The 20,147-nt window shown below is 39.8% G+C and overlaps 1 protein-coding gene across 1 annotated transcript in view; it reads right to left on the bottom strand.

Moving 5' to 3' along the window:
- Positions 1-9,741: 9,741 nt before the first annotated feature.
- LOC102728406 (AGBL carboxypeptidase 4) overlaps positions 9,742-20,147 on the bottom strand; it is a 614,839-nt gene continuing 604,433 nt past the window's right edge. The window contains exon 5 of the mRNA XM_081816861.1: positions 9,742-10,996. Within this exon, the coding sequence (XP_081672987.1) occupies positions 10,949-10,996 (48 nt within the window). The 3' untranslated portion in view covers positions 9,742-10,948. The remainder of the gene's footprint in view (positions 10,997-20,147) is intronic.

Below are 20,147 nucleotides of genomic sequence, written 5' to 3' on the forward strand. Positions count from 1 at the left end.
ACTAGAATTGGGGAGAATGTAAATTTTGCAGCTTCTACAGCCATCTCGAGACCACATGTGGCCTGGGAAAGGAGTCAACCAAGCAAGTGGAGTTAAGAGAAGGACAAAAACAGACTGGGTCCTATGAGCCCTATATCAAGATGCACAGAAAGGCTGACGTATTTCTGGATTATCTATTCCCATGAACCAATTAATTGCCTATTTTTCACTTAAACTAATTTAGATTGTGATTAAAGACTCCTACTTACATAGTTCCTGTGCCTTAATTTTACTGTGCATGCCTTGAATTAATTTGTCTAGGCCTAGGGCCTGTATTCAGTCTGATGGTAAGGTCTTACCAGCTCTCTCCTGATCTGACCTCCCTCACACCTCCAATTCCCCTCCCCAGACCTCAACCCACCCATTTGGATGTTCCAAAATGGGATCCTTGATCCCTTCCCATCAACCTTCTCACCTGAGTCCTGGGGTATGGTATCTGTAATAGATTTCCCAGGACAAAGATCCTAGGAACATACCACTCAGTTTGTCTCTCAGGGACCATGAGAATAAACAAAACATGTTTCTCCTTGCCTTTATATGTCTCTTTATATGCTTCTAAAATTATTTTACTTAATTTAATAAATCTTCTGAGTGGCACCCAATGCTGTTGTTTTTCCTTGTTGACATGAGAGATGGAGGTTGGGGAATGGAGTTAGGAATGTAAATTGATAAAACTTTCTGGAAAATGAGCTGGTAACAAGGCACAATAATTCCTTAAACATATTAGTGCTCTCTGGCCCATAAATTCTACTTCTAAAATGTCCAGATATAAAACTTATATAAAAGAAGTAAAAAGCTTTTTCACAAGTAGTTTTATGGTAGAGTTATTTATGAGAGAAAACATCTGGAAATAACCCGAATGCACAACAATAGGATGTGGATTTTTATAAACCAGACTATATGTAAAAGATGGAAGATGCTAGAGCTTTTAAAAATAAGTATGCCTTTAAAATGCTCATAAAATGCTCATGGATGTAGTAATGCAATCCCTAGTAATATATCTTAAGACAATAACCTAAAATGTAGAGAAAAATATATATATACAAAGGTTTATAAATTATTCATAACATCAAGAAACTAGAATTTAAGTTAAATATACAACATTATTGGCATGGGGAAATATTTTTCTTGTAATATTAAGTACAAAATCAGGATAAAATTTTATATTCTACATGATCTCCACTATGTAAAACAAAATTATACATGCATAGAAAGAAAGGCAAAGAAGTAAATGTGTTAAAATATTAAACAGTGATTGCCTCTGGGAGATAACTGATATTTTCATCTTTATAACTTCTCTGTGTTTTTCAAAATTTGCACCATGGGCATGTGCAATTTTTTAATAGAGAAAGTTATTATAAAAAGATGGTAAGTATGTAAACTACATAGCAACATGAAGATTGTTTATGAAATAATGTTAAGTGAAAAAAGATGTATATAAAAACTTACTGTGATTGCAATTATGTAAATATGTTTCTGCATATAGACAAGAACTGAAAGGGAAAATGTATAAATAGAATTAGGTTTTGTATTGTGCTAAGGCTGTAGGACTAGGAGTAATTTATTTTTCTTCTTTAAAAATCTCTTTAAAGTTGTTTTAATGATGTGTATGCATTTTTTGAACCATCCACTCTATGCATATCCACTGTGTTGCTAACCTTCTGGCAGTGAGGCCAGGAGTCATCTGGCTTGGCTTCACTCCTGGTCCTGGCACTCTGGACTGGTTCCACAGGCCTCCTGTTGGCTCTAAAAATGGCCAGAGGCACATAACAATGGCTAGTTTGGCCTCTCTTGTTCCTTTATTTTCCAGAGGGGTTGAGTTTACATCATGTGGGACTTTAATTGGAGACCAATTTCAAAGTGGTCATGTAATGGTCAGCATCCCCAGTCTATCACCATTCAGCATTGATATTGCTTTAACAAGGTTAAGAGGGGATAAAACAAAACAAAACAAAAAAACCAACCCCCCAAAGCCCCCCCAAACCCAAACCAAACTTAGGATATTTCAAATCAGAAACAAACCTAGCAGTGATTTTTTTCTGGAGGTTTCTATGTTAGGAAATCAATTGTCTCTTCAAGACACAGCCTAGTTAGTGGGAAAGCCCCAATGACTGTGACATCGCTGACAATCCAGACTTTCCTTATCCCCAGTTAAGTGGGTCAATCTGAATCCTGTCTGAGAAAGAAGACTCCATGGGCCAATATCACAAGTGAAGTAATATTTATATGTAGCAGTAGCAGAAAAGGCAAAGGATTTAGAATCAGATAGATCTCGATTTGAATACTGACTCTATCACTTGTTAATTGTGTTCAACTGGGCAATTCAAATAATGATGCAGCACCTTCATTTTTCATCTGTGAAAGAGAAATGGTGATACCTGTCTCATGGGATAGTGGGGAAAATTATGGGAAAAATATATGTAAAGCACTTAACACAGCTCTGGCATTGAGCGCCACTATTTAGATACTTCCTAAATGCTGTCCTTTTAGTCTATTCCATCAAAGAGTACAATTTGACAAGAGCACCAAGATAATTCAACAGGGGAAAAACAGTCTTTTCAACAAATGGTGCTGGGAAAACTGAACACATTCAAAAGAGGTAAGCTAGAATCCTACCTCACATCATATAAAAAAATTAACTCACAAGAGTGCATCTTTGTGACCTTGGGTTAGGTAATGTTTTCCAAGACATACCAAAAGTATAAGTAACAAAAAGGAAAAAAATAGGTAAATTGAACTTCATCGCAATTAAAAACTTTTTTTTGCTCAAAAGAACATCTGGTAGGTGAAAGACAACCCATGGAACAGTAAAAAATATTTGCAAATCATATATCTGATAAAAGACCTTGTATTCAGAATATAAATTTTAAAACTCTTACAATTCAATAATAAAAAGACAAATATAACGTAATTAAAATGAGTGAGGAAAAATAATTTGACTAAACATTTCTCCAAAGGAGATATATAAATGGCCAAAAAGCACATGAAAATATGCTCAACATCATTAGCCATTAGGGACATGGAAATCAAAACTACAATGAGATACCACTTCACCCCCACTAGGATGACTATAATCAAGAGACAGATAATAAGTGTCAGAGAGGATGTGGAGAAATTGGATGTGTCCTACATTGCTGATAAGAATGGAAAATGGTACAGCTATTTTTGAAAACAGTTTGGCAGTTCCTCAAAATGTATATCCTAACACTTACCATATGACCCAACAATTCTATTCCTAAGGTTTATATCCAAGAGAACTAAAAACATATGTCTACATAAAGACTTATACACAAATGCTCATAGCAGTATTATTCATAATAGACAAAAATGGAAACAAATGAAATATCCATCAATAGATGAATAGATAAACAAATTGTGGTATATCCATATAATGAAATATTATTCAGCAATAAAAAAGAATGAAGTACTGACACATGCTACAATATGGATGAACCTGAAATTATTATGCTAAGTGGAAAAATCCAGTCAAGAAAGGCCACATATTGTACAATTCCATTTATATGAAATGTCCAGAATAGGCAAATTCAGAAAGACAGTAGATTAGTGGTTTCCAGAGCATGGGGGAAGGCAGAAATAGGGAGGGACTATTAACAGAGTTTCTTTTTGGGGTGGTGATAATGTTCTTGAATTATTGATGATGGTTATACAACTCTGTGAATATACTGAAAACTACTAAATGATGCATTTAAAAATGGATTTGATGGCATGTGAATTAAATCTCAATAAAAACATCATGTTTTTTAAAAAAGGTATGATGCACACTTTTAGCATTTTGATGGGAATATGAAAATCTTTCTGGAAGTATGATTAAGGAATCATTGCCAATTTTTCTAGTTCTCCTCACTGTAGTCCCCGCATCCCTGTGGAACCCTTTTGAATTTAGGAGTGGTCATGTGACTTGCTTTGACCAAGGAAATGCGGGCAGAAGTGACCCCTTCCAAATTTTTTTAAGAGAAAGTACATGGTTCACCATCTCTCCCTTTCCCTCTGCCATGGTGACCCACATGGCAGGTGCTGCAATCTCACATATTCTCCTGGCACTTCTTTGTGCACATGTTGAATAATGTCCAATTGCCAACACCTGCAACTCTATCCTGAGAGCTTTCTTTGGCCACTGGAATCTGCTATGTCCATACTCAGAGCAGATTGGAAGTGTCAGGGAATTAACACACCCATTCTCACTCTCACTCCTTTGTCCTTTGGAGGAATATCTCTGAGGCTTATTTTCCACACTGACTTCCAGGGTTCCCCAGTTTGATTATGTTCCAGTTGCCTTTAGTGGTAGCTTGCTTGATAATGAACCTTTCTTGGCTTTCTTCTTTTCCTGTATTATTTCCTTGCTTTCCTTCCAAGGTCTCTGGGATTATCTCCCAAATAAATGTCTTGCACTGAAATCTTTGTCTCAAGGTCTTCTTCTTAGGGAACCCAAATTAAAACACCCAGCTATGTTCCAAACAGAGAATGCTTGGTCTGGGTGCTAGAGTAAAGATGATGTGAAGCAGAGCTGATGCCAATCCATGAGGGACATATACCAAAAGTGAGAAATAAGCCTTTGTTTTTTAAGCTGCTGCAATTTTGATGTCATTGTTACTTCAGTGTAATGCAGCTTGTCATGACTATTGAACTATGTACACCTTTCCTCAGTAATTCTCATTCTAGGTATTTTTCCTAAAGAAATAATTAGAGATGCATACAAAGATCTTTATACAAGAAAGTTCACTGTGGTGTTATTTATAATTAAATAATTGGGTACAATTTAATATACAACAGTAGAGTTATAATAGAATGCTTTTCAACTATATGAAATTTCTTCTTAAAGAATATTTAATAACATTGAGAAATGTTAATACTACATTCAAATGAGACAGTTTACATAGTATCACCTGAATTTTATTTTTTAAATTACATATATATTTGTATATACATGTGCAAAAATAACAATCTCTCTTCTCAGTCTGGTATTAGGGGTTTTACTTGTATGGGTGAAAAATGTTTCTTCATGCTGCCTCCCTTTTACTGAAGAGGTTATAGAATAAACTTTCTAAAAAGTAAAGAAGAAACTATAGTTGGGTTTTGGGTCAAATGGCTAAATAAGTTCATGCTTCAATAAGCCTGTTCATTCTCATCAAATAGTAATATTGGATTACATATGAGCAAAGAAATGAAAATATATATTTGGGCTCTGTGGTGAGGGGGATATCTCCACAAAGCTGAAATGTACAGAAATGTGAAAGGTAAGTTTTCCCAAGGCTACTTGCTTCCTGAGGTCTGAACATAGAAGCAGGGAGTAGCAGCTGAAGTTTGCCTCCTATGAGATAACAGAGACTAAAAGTACTCTGGAACAGGAGGATCAGAAACAAGATCTTCTGCTTAGAGCCCTAGGGTGGGGCTCTCAAGGCTTGAAAGGAGCCTAGGGAAGAAAAAGCGGCTGCTGCACAACTTGCTGGCAGATGGCCCCTGTGCACTGTAGGCCTAGAGAGGTGAGGAATATAGACAGAGAAAACAGAAGCAATGCCAAACTATCCTGCTGACATTTTGTCACTGGATCCAATATATCTCCATTTTTTTACCAGGTCCAATACTGAAGATGTGGGTAGATTTAACAACAAAAACCACCACACAGGGAGATGTGAGAGCAGCAGGGATTTGGGGGGGGGGGGGTCGGAGATGAGAAAAGAGAAAACCAGAAAACTTCCTCCTCAGTGATCTTACAAATTAAAATTTCAAAACGCATGAAGAAATTAAATGCTAAAAATGATACTAAACAAAATTAACAATTATAACTTGAATTCTCTCCAGATGAAACTTATTTTATAGAACAGTCAGAGGTTTTAAAATAAGCATATTGAGGATGTTCAGAGAAACAAATGAAGGCATTAAAACAGAATAAGAAATTATGAAACAGAATAGGCAGAAATAAAATAAGAACAGGTGGATATGAACAAAATTAGAAATCTTGGAAATTAAAAATATGTAGTCATTGAAATATTGAAAAAGACAGGGAAAAAGTTTAGACTAGACATGGTCGAAAAGTGAATTTATAAATGCAAGTTACTTGTAGGGACCTCAGAATCAGTGCAGTAAGGCAAAATTATAAAAAGTTATGAAAAATCAGTTGATAGCCATGGAGGGCCACTTGAGAGAATCCAATAGTCACTTAATAGAAATTCTTGAAGAAGAAAGCCCGAGGAATAAGGGAAAAGCAATATTTAAAGAGAAAATATGCCAATAATTTCTCAGAATTAAAGAAAGACATAGATTCTCAGGTAGAAGTATACTCAGAGTACCAGGCAGGGTAAATAGAAATAAATTCACACCTACATACATCAAAGTGAAAAATACAGGATGTTAAGATTAAAAAACAATCTTGAAACCTATCAAAAAAAAGATAAGTTATCAAAAACAAATAATGGAAGATTTCTCATCAGCAACTATGTATGTCAGAAAACAATTTTTAAAAATCTTCAAAGTACAAAGGAACATCTTCCTCAAACTAAAATTTATACCTAGCCAAACTATTATTCCAGAGAAAGTCAAAATAAGGACATGTATAGATTAAGAGGATTGCCCAAGGACTCTCACTAAAATAGCTATTAAAGGATTCACTTTAATAAGGTAACACAGGAGGGACGCCTGGGTGGCTTAGTCAGTTAAGCGTCTGCCTTCGGCTCAGGCCATGATCCCAGGGTCCTGGGATGGAGTCCTGCATCGGGCTCCCTGCTCCGCGGGGAGCCTGCTTCTCCCTCTGCCTCTGTCGCTCATGAATAAATAAATAAAATCTTTTTTTTTAAATAAATAAAATCTTAAAAAAAAATAAGGTAACACAGGAAATCTTGGGATATAACAAGCAGGAGAACACAAAATGTCATATACTGTGTAGGAAAAGTAAATTATCTCAGTGCTATTACTAATTCATTGTTTTTCTTTTTTTGCAACAGTTTAACTTAGAAGTCTAAATAATAATAACTAGGTGGTGACAGGGCAGTGTTCAAAAGGTGGTTAAAACATGTTTACATATGGATAACCCATTGTCTCAGCACCATACCACAACTAGTCTATCTTTTTTTTTTTACAGTTTATTTATTTATTTGAGTAATCTCTACTCCCAATGTGGGGCTCGAACTCATGACCCCGACATCAAGAGTCACATGCTCTACTGACTGAGCCAGCCAGGTGCCTCAACTAGTCCACCTTTTATTCCACTTATTAAGAAGGCTAATTTTGTCAAATGCTGTAGATTTTGTAAGAAAATATATCATCAAATGTATATCCAAAGGGTAACCAGTTTAGGTTAGAAATAAAATCAATAGCATCCAAATCTGTAGATGGAGCCAGAGGAAGGCAGGTAATACATAAAACATAATGCAAAAAAAGGCAGGACAAGAGAAAAAAAAAAGAAGATGAATGATAGAGCACAAATATGGTGGTAGGTATTTATCCAAATATACCAGTAATTATAATAAATATAGATTAGATTCACCTGTTACAATACATGAATTATTAGATTTTATTAAAAAAACAACAGGTGACAGTGTTTCCAAAAGATTACCACAAAAGGGAAAGGGAGAAGGATATCTCCCTAGTAATTATAAAGATAATATTAAAATTAAGATTTATTATAAATAAGACAGTATGGAGTGAATGCCGAGTAAGTATGGTAGACCAATGGAATAATACAGAGAGCTCAGAAACAGATTCTGTATACAGGAAAATTGCTATATGACAGACATGTAATTGCCAATAAGTGGGAGAAAGGATGTACTAGTTGTTGTATGGTGCTGAGACAATGGGTTATCCATATGTAAACAAAAAATTAAATCTCTAAGTCATATTATGCACAAAGATCAGTACTAAATGAGATAAAGACCCCAAGTATGACACAAAACTTAGAAGTAAGTACGGAAGAATATGATATCCAGGTAGGGAAAGATCTCTTAAATAAGTTACAAAAGCAAAGCTCATAAAGCAAGAGATCGATTAATTTAACCCCATTAAAGTTTTTAAAATCTTCCATGTAAAAGTACATTATTAATTAAAAAAGAAAAACACCCACACAAGCCACAGTCTGGAAGAAGGTATTTGCAATGCATATAAGTGACAAAGTATTGATATTCAGGATAATAAAGAACTATAAATCAATAAAAAGAAATGACAACCCAATGGAAAATGGAAAAAGGATATGAAAAGTCAATTCACCAAAGAAGAAACCAAAGTGGTCAATAAACATATGAAAATATACTCAACTCCATCAGTAATCAGGGAAAAAAATATTGTAAGAACAATGGGATATCATTTCACATTTATCATGATGACAAATTGTGTAAGCCTGACAATTCCAAGTACTGAGGATTCAAGGAAGTGGAAACCCTTATACTTTGCTGCTGGAAGTATATATTTGTTCAACTACCTTAGAAAATAATTGGCCATTACGTAGTAAATTTGAAGATGCACATAATCAATAATTCCTCTCCTAATTATATGCCCTTATACACAATGAGACAGGCACAAAAATGCTCTTTGTAGTATCGCTTGCAATTGTAAAAAAACCTGGAAATAGGCCTAAATTATGATCAATAAGGTGGATAAATCAATTGTGATATAATCATATGTGAAATACTATATATCAGTTAAAATGAATAAACCAGAGGTACATGAATCTACCTGAATCAATCTCTACAATATAGTAATGATTAGGGGGAAAGTCATGGAATGCCATTTACAGTGTGACATCATTTAGAGTAATTTGTAAAAGAATACCAGTTATACCTATTACATTTTTGTATATATAGATATGGAAAAAACATTGAATTTATTATAGTGGTTATTTATAGGGTGAAGGGAGAAAGTTGCAATCAGGTAAGAGTATAGAAAAGTCTCAACTAGATTTATAAATTTTTTAAATAGGGGGACTCTCTGGTGTAGATGGTACTAATGGTAATACACGGCACACGGTAATGCATGGCACAAATGGATATTTGTCTGGCACACCGGAATGAGGCTACCAGCTTGGGGGCTCCAGCTGTCCAGGTCCTACCTGTGTCCCTGAGAGGTAAGTGGATCAATATCTCACAAGTGCATCTCTCATAATATCACACAAAGGCAGCCTACCTGCAGTATACCTGTGCGCCACAACACACCGTTTGGGAAGCTTTGACCCAGGAGGTATTTTTTTTCACATCTAAAAGTGGGCAAAATTATAAACCATTCCAAAATCTGGCAGTGCTTAGCATTTTGCAGTTCTACAGCTCTTCAAAAGGAGTACACTTAGAGTCACAATTACTCTGCTTGAATTTATGCAGCAGCAATTAGGAACAGAAAGAGCTAGTACAAAAGAAGTGCAGTAAACAGGGCTTGAAGACATATCAAGAACCCCCTCCAATTCATACATCAGCATCATATCAGGGTGTGACCAGATGAGACTGGAATGTGGAAGCAGGCAATCTGGGTTAGCATAGGTAGAGTAGAATAGTACACAATTACAAAGGATAGAAACCAAATAGGATAGGACAAAGATAATCCTTCACCAACACCTTAGTGGGGAGGGATTGGTAGGTCAAACCAGTGCGCCACTCCAGTTATGTTAGCCCATGATTTGTAATTTCTACATGTGCTAATCATTATATATATATATATATATATGATTATGATATGATATATATGTATATATATATATATATATTAAACATAGCTCATCTATAGAACAGATGAAACATTTTTCAAACCACTTCATCTCTGTTCTTCTAAAGTCCCAAGCTCAAAAAGCTCTATCAGGTGGAAATACAGTAAGGTCACCTGAACTGGTTAGATCCAACTTACATTTGTAGTCACTGCCTTATACCTCAGTGACTGAGACCAGATAAACTAGTGTTTGTGCTGAGAGAGTGCCTGCAGAAGGAAATTTCTCAACCTCTTTGTAAGTGGCACCAAGATACAGCATGGCAAGCTTGGTAAAAGGCAGAGATAACATGGTATGGCCATACTGGACACCAACACATTGAAATGGCCTCCATACTTATCAGTAATTAGCCACTCCTAGAGCCCCCAACCTGCCATGTGACCAGTCTGCCACATGTACCCCTCCCCCAGGATCCCATCTCCCCACAGTCCAGTAAACAAAGTGTTAATGCCTAACACAGCAGAGGGTCACCAGGGCTGTTAAATATTTTGAACAGATGAAGATGACCCACCACCCCCATTCTTGAATGCCCACTAACCCTGCTAGCATCATCATCCTCTTGGATCCCAAAAGAGAATAACATCTCTTGTTGGCCAGTTTTGCCTCAAGTTCCCAAACCAAAATAAAATACCTCTCTGGCAGGATTGAACTACTCAACCCACTCTCTAGGCTAGATGCCAGGCGTCGGGGGAAGAAAGGACCTTTTAATCCCATGGCCACAGCTTTGTTGGGGAACTTGACTTTCCCCTAAAGCAAGAGACAAGAGTTATTTTGACCCCGAACACAGAAGACCAAACCTGGTCACTTTCTCAGACTAGTCCCTCATAAGCCATCCTTCCTCCATTCCATGCCCCTTTCCAGGCAGTTTCCCTGTTCCCCATGGTTTCAAAACTTATTTCTCATAAGACCAGGACAATTCCTTGACACTTAGGTCTATCGAATGATCTGGGGAGAACCTGGCCCTGGAATATGTAGCAACATCAGAGTATCAACCCTGCCATCTGCAGAGTCAAGAGGAAGCAGCACAGACCTGGGAGGGAGGAAAAAAAACTGCCCAAGGGGCAGAGGATGGAGGGAGAAGGGTTATTCATGGCGCCAAGAATTCTGCTGTTCATCCAGGGAATCAAAGGAGGAGGGCAGGAATCGCATTTGCTTAGGCCACCAGGCATTGCTCTGGGAAATAAGGGAAAAGCCAAAGCAGAATGGCTGCACCTACTCACCGGGGCTGGTTATTGTCAGGAGGTCAAGCTGCCGCTGTTGCTGCAAAAGAAAACACATTGTGAGATCATGGAATTGAGCCAGAGCCAAACTGTGCTTAGCAGCTCAGGGTGGACACACAGAAGGGATGTTCAGACACACAGAGCAGGGTATAAGGTGGAGAAAAGGGTGCTCACTCACAATTCTGCACAGAGGCATCGCACCCTAGAGACAAAGGGAGTGGATGGCCTTTTCGTTCATACTTCCATAGTCAGAAGTGAGAGGCCTTAGAGGTCTTCCAGTCAAATCTATTCTATACTTAGAGAAAGGCCATAGGCTCATTCTTCTGCACCAGTCTTTGTTCACACTGGCCACACTGGTTAAGTGTCTCATATCCTGGCAATCCTCTCTGCCTTGGGTCCTTATATCACTGTCACCATCCTTATATTCCTTTCTAACCAAGATATTCCTGGGCTGGTTTATTGTTTTAATTTGCTCAGCAACGCTATGACAATCTTAGTTACTGATGATCAAACCATTCCTTCTCTAACTGAATCTTCATCTCTTTGTATGGTATACAACGATCATAGCAAATATCTGTCTGGCACACTGGGTCATATGGACGAGGCTGCTTGTGTTTGGAGGCAACTGGCCCTGGCTAACCCAAGGGCTGAGGAGATCAATAGCTCAGTAGGCTTGCCACACATCACAGCGTATCTACAGGGAGGCTCTGTCCTGAATTGGATGTCATGGAAACCTGAGGATGGAGAAGTTGATATTGGAGGCTGGGGGTGGGGCAGTGAGCAACTCTCCTAGAGACTTAAGTCAGGATTCCTTAAGCCCCAGATGACTTCTTTCTCTTTTCTACACTTGATTTTCCATAAATAGTCCTGGAAATCTATTTTTGTTTTTTTTTCTCAAAAGGGGTTCAAACAAACTCCACTTTGAGAACTGTTGCTCTAGGCTACATATTGCAGGAGCTTCTGATTATCCGGTATTTCTTCTAATGGATCCTTTGCCACATTTCACCTTATCTGTATTTCCCGCTCTATCTTGCCTCTCTCTAAGAATGGAGAACAGCTTCCTGAAATTCTGCTTAGGCAGAAATGGGAAGGCAGCAACATTTTTTGAGCAACAATTATAGGCCAGGCACAGTACCAGGTGCTTTGATGTTTCATTTCTTTTCATATTCTTGGCAATCCTGCAGGGTCAGTATTACATGAGGTTCAGAGAGGAAAATTATCTGCCCAAGACAACATCTTCATTAAATGGCAGGGCCAGGATTAGAATTCAGTCAGTTCTAATGCTGGCTTGAAAGCCCAAAATACGACGATACACATAAACCATTACGATGGTGCCTGACGCTTAATAGGTGCTCAAAAAGATACAGTATTGATGCTGTTGTTATTACTATAGTCCATGTGACCCTTGGTTTATATGAGCTATTTTTTCCTTTTTTCACAGAATTATGGATACTTGGTGGGGGGGCACCTGGGTGGCTCAGTCGGTTAAGGGGCCAACTCTTGATTTCAGCTCAGGTCATGATCTCAGGGTCCTGGGATGCAGCCATGTGCTGGGTTCCATGTTCAGAGGGAGTCTGCTTGAGATTCTCTCTCTCCCTCTCCCTCTGCCCCTCCCCCCACTCGCATGTGCTCTCTCTCTCACTCTCTCTCAAATAAATAAATCTTAAAGAAAAAAAAGAATCATGAATACTTGGAGCTCAAAGGTCATTGAGTTTGACCTGCTATCAGGACAGGAATCCCCTCTGCAATGGCCCCACCAGTTGTATGAACTGCTTGTTTCATCCCTTTTCTTGATGGGGAACTCACTAGTTCTTATCAGTTTGTTAGCTCTCCTTTGAGCAAGGGTTAAAAGCAGCTTCCTATGACATCATCACTGTTTCTAGTTGCCTCAGCCCATGACAAGAGTTTGGACCTCTGCAGATTTGTGTCTTCTCTCCAGGCTAAACATGCCCAGTTCCTATGTCCTTTCCTCATAAGACCCAGGCTCAAATCTCCTTGCCCTCATGGTCTCCTTCCTCCTCTATTTAACTTTGATCTGTCTCAGTCAAAAGCTCTTTAAAATCTCTCTACCTCTTACTTCAATGACTTCTCATGAACCTCAAAGCAGATCTCTATCCCCTCATGGACTTCTCAATCAACATCACTGTTTTCCTGCCAGCTCATAACTCATTCCAGTTGACATTTTCAAGCAAATAATGCAACTCCAAGATGTCACTGACCTACATTGTGAACACACATCCTCCCTCTGAAAAGAAACACACACCCACACATGGGCTAGAAGGAATGCTGGAGCCAGACCGCCTTCCCTCCCAAACACAGAACCAGGCCAGTAGTACAATTGGCTCAAGCTGCCTTTGCCAAGGCCAACCTGTGTGGCTCGGCACTTCTCTCATGCATGAGGGAAGAATACAATGCGTCCTTCTATTTTTCCATAAGCTTGACTTTGTGATGACTATGCTTGGTGAAAGAAGTTTATTTATCTGAGAAGAGTCTATTTCTTAATTAAGAGCTATCTCTAAATGGTGACTCTGTGTCCAGGCTCCCACAGAGAAAAAAGAGAAGAAAACCTGACAGGAGGCAGACAGATGTGGGTTTGTGTCTTGGCTTCTCTGTGGAGTTTGGATAACTTAACTGTATGTCTCTGGCCTCAAACTTCACACCTGTAAAATGAGGGTGAGTGAAATACCTTCAAGGATAGGGAATCAAATGCAACCAGGTACCATGCTTGTGGGCTCCCTCTTCTGGTGTAAAGTGTTCCCTGAGAATCCCTGTAGACAGAACACTGGGGGCTCAAAAGACAGAGTCAGAACGTAGAAGGGGCCAAATTTTCAGCTCTCTTCTCACATTACAATTTTCAGTGGATGTGTGTCTTCCTCACTAGTTGGAGAGCATCTTAAGGGCCTAGAAGATGTATTGTTCAGTCCATGGCATACAGTAGCCCTCCATAAGCACTTGCTAAATTCAATGAAGCATTCCTGGAATCCACATTATCCTTTTACCCACCCCCCCATGCCTTTGCTCATGCTATTCTCTCTGCTTAATCTTTCGTGATCTTCTGTCTTCTGGGAGGTCTCCCCTCACTGCTCGAGATGTCCATGACATCTTTTCTGCATGACAACTTCCAAACCTAACCTCCGTCTGTCCTTTGAACAGAATAGTTCCCACTTTGTTCTTCTAATGTATCTTGTAAAGCCAGCCTTTTGTATCATGCTCTGTTTTTAACTTTCTGTTTCTTCTGTTTCCCTCATGAGGTCCTTACTCGAGGATAAGACTCATTTCATCGTTCTATCTCTAGTGCCAGCACAAAGGTCTGGAAGGAATGTTTGAGGTCATCTGGTTCAAATGATTCAACTGTTTTGTCATTCCCTCTGCTATGGCCCTGTTAGGTAGGAATTCATCAGCATGGAAAGCAACCATGCCCCCTCTACAGGACTTTCCTCTGCCACGTCTTTAGGCTTTCTTGCCTTTATGATTTTGTTCCTATCATCTCCACAGCCAGCAATACTGGCTATCCACCTCCTGTGGGAGACCTTCCTTCTTTTGCTCACACCCACAGGATCACTGTCTCTCCTGGACTCTAGCAGCTCCTACTGTCTGTACCACTCCTGTGGTGATGAATTAAATCCAACCTGGTGACAAGCCCGTTTAACCTACAGTTCACAGACATATGTGTGCACCACCTAGTGGCCTAAGCAGATAAGTGTAGGCTATTGTTTAACCTGTAGCTCTTAAGATAGGCCTGCAAAATCTGCCTGTTCTACATGTAAATCAGAATGAAAAAAGAAAAAGAAAAATTCTTGCAGGGTATCTTCAAGAATCACTGTGCAACATGTTTTACCTAAGAAACTGGAATATCCAAATAATTCTCTCAAAGTCCTTCAAAAATAAAAGGAATGGAATGAAAGATAAATTTTTCATTACTAAATAGTCTGCCTAGTATCATTTGGGATTGCCAATGAAAACTGTATGGCATTTTTTTAAAATTAGGGCGCATGATTTGTGTATGTAATGTACAATCTGTTACATATGGAGGGGGGCATGTTGGACATAAAGAACTACCAAAGTGTAATTAGTTACCAACTGAGAGAGATAAGGGTCTTTCATATGGAGAGGATATAGGATCTAATGGCTTGGATGGTAGAACATGCAATGTTAGCTGGAGGAAATGAAGTTGGCTAGCTGGGCAGCAGGTTTGGTAGGTTGACAGGGCCTGCTGGCTAAGAGCTGACCAGCTGACCCACTAGCTGACCATAAGCTACTGTCTCAGGAAGGCAAGGCCTTCACATGTGTGGTCGCAGTAGTGTGTGCCTCTGTGTATGTGTATGTGTGTGCGTGTGTGTGTGATTTGAGGGGTGTTAGGGGAGAATGTTCCTTCTAGGTGAAGGAATTCCAGGCCTCCACAGACAGAAATGTGTCCAATTGTGCCTGTATGGTATTCCATGAACTCCTGGAAGAGTGTGGGTAAGCCAGACCCAGGTCTATTAGGAGTTGATGTATAGACTCTTGTCTGTGTATGTATGTATGAGCCTTGAATCCAGCCTTCCTTGATAAAACTGTTGTCTTACGGACATTCAGAAGAAACCCACTTCTGTGTTTAACTACCATGTGTAAATGCTGAGTCATGACTGGATAAAGACCATGAGTGTTGGGGGTTCCAAGGTCAACAGGAACAATCTCCGAATTTGGTGCCAGCTGGGGATGGCCAGAGTATCTAGAGTGGATGCTGAGGGAACTGTTGGCCAGCATACTTGCTCCAGGAGTTATCCTGATTCCCCCATTCATCCACTGGAAGCTGTCTTGTTAATGCAGTGTCACTCCACCTCTGGTCCCAGATAACTGCCCCAAGGGTGGAAATACTGAAAGGCAGGCGAATTAGAAACCTTACCCAGACCAATGGAACAGAATAGAGAGCCCAGATATGGACCCTCAACTCTATGGTCAAATAATCTTCGACAAAGCAGGAAAAAATATGCAATGGAAAAAAGACAGTCTCTTCAATAAATGGTGCTGGGAAAATTGGACAGCCACATGCAGAAGGATGAAACTCGACCATTCTCTAACACCATACACAAAGATAAACTCAAAATGGATGAAAGACCTCAATCTGAGATAGGAATCCATCAAAATCCTAGAGGAGAACATAGGCAATAACCTCTTTGACATCGGCCACAGCAACTTCTTTCAAGATACATCTCCAAAAGCTAGTGAAACAAAAGCAAAAATGAACTTTTGGGACTTCATCAAGATAAAGAGCTTCTGCACAGCAAAGGAAACAGTCAACAAAACAGAGAGGCAACCCACAGAATGGGAGAAGATATTTGCAAATGACACTACAGATAAAGGGCTGGTATCCAAGATCTATAAAGAACTTCTCAAACTCAACACCCAAAAAACAAATAATCAAGTCAAAAAATGGGCAGAAGACACGAAAAGACACTTCTCCAAAGAAGACGTACAAATGGCTAACAGACACATGAAAAAATGTTCATCATCATTAGCCATCAGGGAAATTCAAATCAAAACTACACTGAGATACCACCCTACACCAGTTAGAATGGCAAAAATGGACAGGGAAAGAAACAACAAATGTTGGAGAAGTTGTGGAGAAAGGGGAACCCTCTTACACTATTGGTCGGAATGCAAGTTGGTACAGCCACTTTGGAAAACAGTGTGGAGGTGCCTCAAAAAATTAAAATTAGAACTACCCTATGACCCAGCAATTGCACTCCTGCGTATTTACCCCAAAGACACAGATATAGTGAAAAGAAGGGCCATATGCACCCCAATGTTCATAGCAGCAATGTCCGCAATAGCCAAACTGTGGAAAGAGCCGAAATGCCCTTCAACAGATGAATGGATAAAGAAGATGTGGTCCATATATAGAATGGAATATTACTCAGCCATCAGAAAGGATGAATACTCAACTTTTACATCAACATGGATGGGACTGGAGGAGATTATGCTAAGTGAAATAAGTCAAGCAGAGATAGTCAATTATATGGTTTCACTTATTTGTGGAACATAAGGAATAGCATGGAAGACATTAGGAGAAGGAAGGGAAAACTGAAGGGGAGTATATCGGAGGGAGAGATGAACCATGAGAGACTATGGATCCGGGAAACCAACCGAGGGTTTTAGAGGGGAGGGGGTGGGGGGATGGGTTAGCCCAGTGATGAGTATTAAGGAGGGCACGTACTGCATGGAGCGCTGGGTGTTATAGGAAAACAATGGATTGTGGATTACCACATCAAAAACTAATGATGTATTGTATGGTGACTAACATAACATAATAAAATAAAATTAAAAAAAAAAAAAGAAACCTTACCCAGGAATTTTGGATCCTTTATGGGTTCAGTTTTTCTCAGTGAAAACTACTGTTGTCTCAAGTTCAAGAACCCATCTTTAAAAATTTTGTAATTATGAAAACACACATGCTTATTTTTTATAATTTTCCAAATTTCCAGAAAACTGAGAAAGTAAAAATTAATGAAATCCCACCACTAGAGAACCACAGCTAGCATTTTGGTGTACTTTCTTGTCATCTTTCTTGCTTGTGTTTAATTTAATGAGATCATATTTATATCTAATAAATGACATACTTTTTAATCTCGTACAACATTATACTTTTTGTCCCAGGCCGAGTCTTTGTTCTGAAGTATGAGAGTGCAAAGCACATGTATTTCTTGTCATAACTGATATGTTTGCTCTTAAAACTGTGGCTTTGTTTCTAGTCCCTTTTTCAGGGAAGGTGCCATTAATCAGCAAGATAATCAATAGAATACCATGTGGTTATTTTGTTACAAGGAGGCAGTTTGAAAAGCCCAGCAACTGCAGCCTTGTGATGTAGACAAAGTCCTCTGAATCTGGGGAGACTTCCAGGCACTATCCAACCAGGAAGATATTCTTTTTTCACATCTGGAGCCCCTCTCACTGCAGTTACAGAAAGCATTTTGTAGAAAGAGTCAAACTCAAAATGAGACAAAGGTGTGAATCTTGATTCTATCATCGCTGAGCCACGTTATCCTAGGCATGCTGCTTAAGCTAGCTGGCAATTAGGTACCTCATCCATAAAAAGAGTGTAGACCGACTTCCAGGCACCTACCAGGAAGGAGAAGCCGAGAAAAAGAGAAAGAATCTGGACATGGGCCTAGGGGTGGGAATACACCAGGCAGAGTGGGGAGCACATGGGCCGAAAGCCAGGATTTTGGAGTGTTGGCTCCAGCTCTGCCCTCCCTCAGGCTGAGACTTTGGGCTTCTCACCATATGGCACCTACTCTTTTACAACAGCCCCTTAACTGGCTTCCCTACTTCAAGTCTTGTCTCTTCCATTAGTGCACAATGCAGCCGCACCTGGAGTGAACTTTCTAGAATGCACAACTTAAAACTCATCAGGGTTCCTGCAGGAAAAAGTGTAACCTTTGAGCTGTTATTGGACAACTTCCATGATCCGGTTCCTGCCTTCTAGCTCCTGTTCTCTCGGGCTCTGAGTTCCAGCCATGGTGAACCACTTCTAGTGTCCCAAATTTGTTGTGCTCTCCCCTTTTCTTGGAACAATGATCCTGCACCCAACCTGCTTTGCCTGGTCAATTCCTACTTGTTACCCAGCTCTTGACGAGCATGCCACCTCTTCTGTAAAGTCTGTCTAGACCTGCCAAGGCTGACTGGATCTTGGGGAGATCTAGGGAAGAATGTTCTTTCTCAGGCCTCCACAGATGGATATGTGTCCAATTGTGCCTGTATGGTATTCATTAACTGCTATGCCCCTGACCTTCCCCATCAGAGCACCATCACACTGCATTTCCCTGGCCTATTTACTCCTCTGTCCTCTCCACTGGCTGTGTGATCTCCCTGTTCCCCTGAGGGCAGGGGCTGTGGCATCATTACTTCTCTCCCCTCAGGCACTAGCCCAGTGTCTGACCAATAGATGATGTTCCATAAAGATCTGCTGCTCACTACCAGAATGACAACTGGACAGGGTCCTACTGAATTGGGCATCAGAAGAGGTCTTTAGTTTTGTTCCCCTCTCTCCCAGTAGACACACACGTTGGTCCCATAATTTTTCTCAGAATCCTCTGTTTCTGCCTTGGAGACCTAGGGATTGGACCACAGAGACTTTGGCTCTCTTCATGTGGATGGGTAATTATGAGGCTATGGTTAAAAATGGACTTTTCATTTTGGTCACGAACTGCATTGCAATTACTTCTCAGAATGAGAAAGGGACGTGGTGTTCTGGGAGCTCAGGGGCTGGTTTGATGTGTGGGGTTCTGCGTGGTAGAAGAGAATAGTCGCTGATTATGTGTTCTGTTTTGCTTTCTGTGTTTCATGCAGAATAGCTATTTGGGGAAAAGTCAGTCTTTCATGGCATAGACTGGAGATGATTTAAACAAGAGCATCAGTATCCCTGTGCATTCTCCTATCACTCCAGAAGCCGGCCATCCTGGGGAAGACCTGAGGATCAACACCCTCCGGAAACAGGGGTCACAGGGCCACAGGCACACATTTGGATTCAGGGCTCAGGCCCTCTTTTCCTGCAACCTCACTTCCCTGTTCAGTTGCTCTCCTCCATAGCCATAGTCATTTTCAAAGCATCTAGGGCTCTCCTGCCCCCTCCCTGCCCTACCCCAGGCAGAGCCTGTTCCCAGACAAGTATTTCACATGCCATTGGCCCTCTCTAAACTCACTGCTTCTGATCTCTCTTATTCCAGTCTAGCATCCTCACTGGCTGCAGTCTTGATCATTCTAAAATTAAATTTCGCCTTTCTTAGAATAATTTAATGATCCACATTGTATTTCTGATAAAGAGTAGATTTCTTAGCATGGCATTCAAGAAGGGTTTGAAAAATCTCCATGGGTTTTATGCGCTATTTGAAAAAGCAGTTTTTATATTTTAATATAAACTTACATTTGGAAAACAAACAAAAAGTTACCTATTATGTTCAGAACCAAACTCCAGATAATAAAAGTGGGCCTAATCATGTGGGTCAGTGTCATATATAGAAGACTGACTCTCACCTGGAGGGGAAGGAGTGGGGAGAGCCAATCCCCTCTGAGGAAAACAAGCAGGGATTATGAAAGTTTGTAAACCACCGTCTCAAGGCCCTGAGCTCATGCCCACACCCCACTGAAGTGCGATCCCTGCCTTCTATTTACCTGACCATACTGCTCACCACCGCCTTCCCTGGCTCACCAGC

Source organism: Leptonychotes weddellii, chromosome 4, assembly GCF_054177405.1.
Source record: "Leptonychotes weddellii isolate Sample4059 chromosome 4, ASM5417740v2, whole genome shotgun sequence".
Classification (NCBI taxonomy): domain Eukaryota; kingdom Metazoa; phylum Chordata; class Mammalia; order Carnivora; family Phocidae; genus Leptonychotes; species Leptonychotes weddellii.